Source organism: Chaetura pelagica, unplaced genomic scaffold (assembly GCF_000747805.2).
Source record: "Chaetura pelagica isolate M959 unplaced genomic scaffold, ChaPel_1.0 scaffold559, whole genome shotgun sequence".
NCBI lineage: Eukaryota > Metazoa > Chordata > Aves > Apodiformes > Apodidae > Chaetura > Chaetura pelagica.
In genome coordinates this window covers 1,089,969-1,095,968 of record NW_009970722.1, presented here as the reverse complement: position 1 = coordinate 1,095,968, position 6,000 = coordinate 1,089,969, and the positions used below count along the sequence as shown (strand labels likewise).

The following is a 6,000-nucleotide window of genomic DNA, read 5'->3' as shown; positions in this document are numbered from 1 at the left end:
AAGCTTTTGATCAAACCTGTGTATTTCAAAATAATCCTTGCTAGCCCAGAGAAACTGAAGAGATACATGGCAAAATTGTATCTTTATCTCAACTAAACTACTTATATTGTTTTATGTGTAATTACAGAAAAACTTGCAAATGCTGCTCATTAGGTGCATTGGTCTGACCGGACAGTAGAATAAAAAAAAGTCAACACAGTTCATGCTATTTCTCTTGAAGAGTTACTGAGTACTCCCATACTGTCTGAACCATTGAAAAGTACAGACTTCTCTTGTGCTAGAGGAATAGCTGCTGTGATCATAATTATCCCCAGTTTTTGCAAAGCCTCACAGAGGCTTCACTATCTCACATATTAAATTTTCTCCTTAATTTCTTTCTCATTTCTCATTGTAAGTGTCAATGTGACTTCAGTAAATGAAAGTATTTGGACTGTCTTAGTTCCAAGAGTGACAGCACTTTCAGGCACGCTATGTTTAATAGTATCCTGTGAAATGCTTACTTATTTTCAGGGATTTTTTGGAGACATAAGGAGCATTCATATATATGTAGTCAGATAATAAATCAAAAACTAATGTATGTTGCTTTTTGATAACCTGAGAGTTGCTTATAAGTCTCCAACACCCCAAATAAAGGAAAATAAACTTCGGTACCCAGCCCATTGTCTGTTTATACATCAAATGGGTAACTATAAAAATGTTATTGTTCAGTATCTATTGCATTTCTTGCTGACCTTGGACTACTTTATTCTTTTAATATTTGTGTTTTACGTTAAATTATTTTTATTCATCTGGATTGCTTGTTTCTAAAGATTCTAAAAAATCCAGGCTTTGGCAAATTACAGTTCATGTTAAAAGCTATCTGGTTCCCATTTTCCAGCTGTTTTGAAATGTTCATTTTAAATGCCTAAAAGCATTGTTTGTTTTTCCACTTTTCTTTCCAGCAATTCTTTCAAACTCTTGTTCCTGTGCTTGAAATACAAGTAATCTGAGAGAGAGTGGCCAAGTCTGGCCTTTTCAAAGGATCTAAAGCTGAGGTGTTCTTTGTTGTTTGCAAGGTCTCTCTCTCCTTCACTCTCCTGTTCATCTGCATTTCCCATTTTCCTCTCCAGCCCTTCCTCACTTAGTGCTTCTTCCTTTTCATTGCAGTAAGACTCTCTGAAGCTCTTCATCATGCGCTCGGGTTTGCCAGACAGATCTTGAGCCACGCACAGCTTGTTGTCTTCATGGTGATACATGGCAGGGCTGTACTGCTCTGCCTCATAGCCATTGTCTTCCTCTTCTTCCTGGCATGAGCTTCCCTTGGCACTCTCGCCATCTGAATGAAATGAGATTCCCTTCCCTTGGTTTTTCTGGGAAAGATCAAAGGGTTCTTCCTGTTCCAAGCTTCTCAAGACATTTGTCTGTGACAGAGCCATTCTTCCTCTTCCAAAACCTTGTCACGGTTTGAGGGGAGGAAAAAAGGAACAATTTACATATAGGAAATTTTGCTACATGAAACATGGTTAAAAAAACAAAATGTGAGGTGGCCTTCTGTTCCATACTGTACCTTTGTCTTCCACTCAGCTATCTCCAAGTACTTTACTGTTTACATCTCATGGCAATTCCTTTGAGATGCTGTTAAGAGAAGTACTATTGTGTACACCTCACAGTCAGGACAGGACACACAAAACACAGACCTGTACATGCCAGACACTTGATGAGGGAGCTACGAATAAAAGTGAAGTGGCTTGGCCTCTTGTAAACTATTTTTGCCTGTGAACCTACTCACTTCCTCCTTCCTATTTTTTTAAAAATAAAAACTTTGATCTAAAACATCACAAGCTATAATGAAGATCCTGAGTTTTGTACTTCTTTTTTCCAGAGAAGTGGAAGAGATTAAAAAATGTTAATGTATTTGTTCTACGGATACTCTTATTCAGAGTTACTATTTGAAAAATTAAAAGATACTCAAGTCTCAGTAGTCTACAACTCACCTTTATTTTTCCTCTTTCATCCACTGAGAAGCCACTCATACCACTGAAAAACTCTTTGCCCTAGGGTGCCACTCTAAAGCACTTTGCTTCAGCTTGAACAAATCACTATAAACAAATTATGATTTTGAGTGGTACAGTGTAAGTCTGAGTATAGACCTGGATCTGGTTTATTAATATTTGTCAGTGTCTCCTCTCTTGCTGGAAATCTAGAGGTTACCCAGAACATTATCTGTGGACTCAAACATGCTGTGGCCTTCGGGTTGCACCAAAGGAGATTCAGACTTTGCAGGCATAGCACATCTTAACTAGAAGAATAGTGACAGTACTGGGTGAGAATCTCACCCAACAACAAATATTTACAAAACCATTATTTTACTTGCTTAGTTTTAGTTTGATTAGTTTTTTTCCCTCAGCAATTGAATCCCATTTCTGCAGGATCTCTGCAGCCTCACTAGATACAGCTGCTACTTTTCATTGGGTTGTATTTATTAAAATGATGCATGAGCAGGTGGTGGCCTTGACAAATTGCCTTGCATCTGATAAGTCTCCAGGGCTGAGGAATCTCTGTACACTGAAAAACTCTTAGGCTGTCTTCAAGTAATTTTGAAACTAGCACGGTGCTGTAGAAGACTTACAGGGGGAAAAAAAAAAAAAAAAAGAGGCCATTTGTTTCATTACCTGTGAGTATCTTTGTAACTTGTGACAAATGCCATTAGATTGTGTTTTACATACATGCCAGGCTGCCCGAAACTTGAATTTGAGGAACACCAAGAAATGTTACCCGTGAAAGAAGTATTCATCCAGAAAGACATATCAAACAAAATATTTTGGATAGGCAAACTCTCAAAACAATGCTCCCTACTTCTCCCACTTTTTAAGATAGCAATGGAGGCGTCTGTACAAGCATGGGTTTGACTTTCCAACTAAAAAAAAGGAACTAAACTATTTCCCTAACACCTGACAACAGCAACTTGGTGCACTAAAATGATTTCCTTTCTGCTCATATATACCCTCATTTTGTCTCCATCTGCTCCTACCTCTCAGTCTTTACCACTGTGTCATTAAGATGTCTAGACTGAAAAGTTTCTGACGTAAGGGTCACTACCTTGGGGTCTCTGATCTGTAGCACCTGAGTAACAGAGATATTTAATAACAACCTCCCAGGCTTATGGGATTCAATCTCTTCTAGTAGCATTGAATCTATGATGCAAGGTAATGGATTTGTGGTACAAAACCCATTTGGGTTTACTGATATTCATCTTCAAACCTCTCAGAGAATAACCTTGCTGAAAAATATTACCTTGAGAATGAAATCCTCTTTCCATGACTCCGTGTTTGACCTTCATGTGCCTGGTTAGGTTCCCCTTCAAGGTGAATTTGCTGGGACAGTAGAGGCACTTGAAAGGCTTACTGTCTGAGTGCAAGTGCATGTGTCCCATTAAATTGTGCATTCTGTTAAATTCCTTTCCACATAGCTGTGAAAACAGTAAAAAATATAAATAAACAAATAGTTCAAAGGGGTGTTTCCAAAGAGAACATTTTAAAACTAAACAGAATCTACTCTTGTCAACTTTAGCCCTGGCAGTTTCAGGCTACAAGTTGTTTTTAAAAGATACAGACAAAAATTCTACAGAAAAAAATTTTTGGTTGAGTCTGATCTAACTGGGGCCTTCTTCACTGCTGCTGTTTTATAATTTTGGTGACGAGGACACAGAGTCAAGGATTCCCCAAACACAGGGAATATTGTTGGAAGGAAGGGAGAAGCTTACGTATGTAATCTGGAAGGCTCTTAACTTGAATGAAATTTCTGCCTTGGTGAATCATTTTGTTTGTAGTTTATAAATTTAGCCTTTAATCAAGAACCAATCCAGGCAGAGATGGAGGTACAAAATAAAATCAATGAAGGATTTCTGTGAAAGTGATTAGCAGAATATTAGATCTCCTTAAAGAGAAACAAAATGACTGCACATTTTGCTTAAAGCTAGAAAAATAAATTCCTTGTTTCTGTTTCTTACTCCTCCATTTTAATCTGATCCTTTTATCTTCCATTTACCAAATTCTGTGTGTCAGTGCTTCTGGTGAGAAAGCTGGAATCTAAACAGTCATGGGGCTGCTAGAATGACTCAGCTTTCCCTGAAGCAGGTTCCTGACAGCTCACGACATTGATCATTCAAGTTTCCCTTTGATGAAACAATAACGTGTTTTTTTATTTTCATTGTTGTTCTTCATCTAAATGGGTCTTTTTGTAGTCTGGTCCCTTATAAATCAAATAGATTCTCAAGACATGAGATTTTGACATCTCTATTACAAACTTCTGGTCTTACTTGTCTTCTGGTCTTTCCTTATCAGGATTTATAATTTTATTCATGTTCAAGCCAAATATTTCCATTCCCTGCAAACTTCTGTGTTTGCTTTCTACTTGAGCTCCTTTTTTGAAATGGTTTTAGACAAATATATCTACCATCAGATGCTGCAAAAAAAGAAAGAATATTGAGAGTTTCATTTGCTTTTAAAAAAATATTTGTTTTGGCTCAGTAAGTTCTCTTCCATGATTTGCTGTCTGTGAACATTCTAGAAAACTCATTTATCAGGAAAATGTTCGCCAAACTGTGGGGGAAAGAAAAAGAATAGCCACTGTAACTGAGTTATTAATTTACAAAAGTAAAGTATCTGATTCCAGGGGTCATCCATCCATTTAGGAAAGAGAACCGGCATTACATTCAAAGTAACATGATATGCCAGATTACTAAAATTCAGGGAAAGTGCTGGGCAAAAACCAAAAGAGAAGAAGAAGCAGAGATAAGCACAGAAAATTTGCAAGGAAGAACAACAGCTGATTAAAGATTGACAGCCACTGAAATGAGCTATGACATGTCAATATTTCTGTGGCTGCAAGAATGCCAAGAATAATATCTCTCTAATATCTCTTAGCAGAAGGTTTTTGCTTATCTTGGTTATCTGCTTACATTGTGGTTGAATTGTATTCTCACCAGCTTCTGCTTTCTGATAACTAGCTTTTTTCTTACCTATCTAAACTGGTAATCAACCAATATCAAGGTTGAATAGTAGCATGGCCAGAGTAATTTCATTCAAATCTATACCTTTATAAGGTATCAAGTGATAAAATGGGTCTAGTAGGAACATTTATTTTGCTTCTGTTAAGGCAGCATTTATTTTTCTTTCTTCATAATGAAAAAATGGGAACTTCATATAAGGTAGTTTTTTTGCAGAATAGATTTGTGTCTCTGAATAAATGGGGTAGGTTTTCCATTTCCTAAACTCAAGCACAGTCTTAAAAGATGTTTAATGTGTTCTTGTCCTGAAATCTCCTCTGGGCACATGAGGAAATGGTACTAAAGCGGAGAGGTGGGGCAGGAAAATGGAAGAAATGCAGATATGAAAATTGTTTTTCAGGGTGGCGGGTCTGTGTATCATGGTAGCTTGTCCTTTTCAAAAGGCACAAGGCAACTTTGGGATCAGTGTCCATGATCCAGAGGGTGAGGAGAGCAGGTTTTCAGTTCACGTGCTGGAAGACAGCAACTCAGAACTATGTGGAGTTCACAGCTAGTACTTAAAGAACAGCCTGAGTCTGCAGACCTAACTAGGAAGGTGTAAAGGATTTTGCTTCTCAGTGACAGCATAGGGGAGTGAATACTGATGAGTAGAGTGTGAAAGATGACCCTGAGCTAGTTGTATGGGAGGGAACTCCAGCAGAACTCACCAGAGAGCACCTCTAGCACTCAGGGAGTTGCAAAGCTCATGTAAGAGATCTTGGGATAGTAGGAACAGATGGTAGGAACAACATGGTTCACTTGTGGACATTTTGTAAGGCTACTTCTGTCTACTTCTGAAGAGAAAGATCTCAGCTGCACATCTGCTGAACATACTTGGTTGGACTGACTGGACTTTGGTATAGTTAGCTAGAAAAGCTGCATTGGTTTAACATTAGGTTTTGTCTTCCAAAGCCACCACATGAAGTATCACCCTTCTAGATTTGTCAGTCTGTTTTGTTTGTTTATCTGTTCCC

The 6,000-nt window shown here is 37.9% G+C and overlaps 1 protein-coding gene across 1 annotated transcript in view; it reads right to left on the bottom strand.

Moving 5' to 3' along the window:
* Positions 1 to 850: 850 nt before the first annotated feature.
* ZNF366 (zinc finger protein 366) overlaps positions 851 to 6,000 on the bottom strand; it is a 31,995-nt gene continuing 26,845 nt past the window's right edge. The window contains exons 4-5 of the mRNA XM_010006374.1: positions 3,274 to 3,448; positions 851 to 1,432 (exon numbers count right to left, since the gene is read on the bottom strand). Coding sequence (XP_010004676.1) covers positions 897 to 1,432; positions 3,274 to 3,448 — 711 coding nt within the window. The 3' untranslated portion in view covers positions 851 to 896. The remainder of the gene's footprint in view (positions 1,433 to 3,273; positions 3,449 to 6,000) is intronic.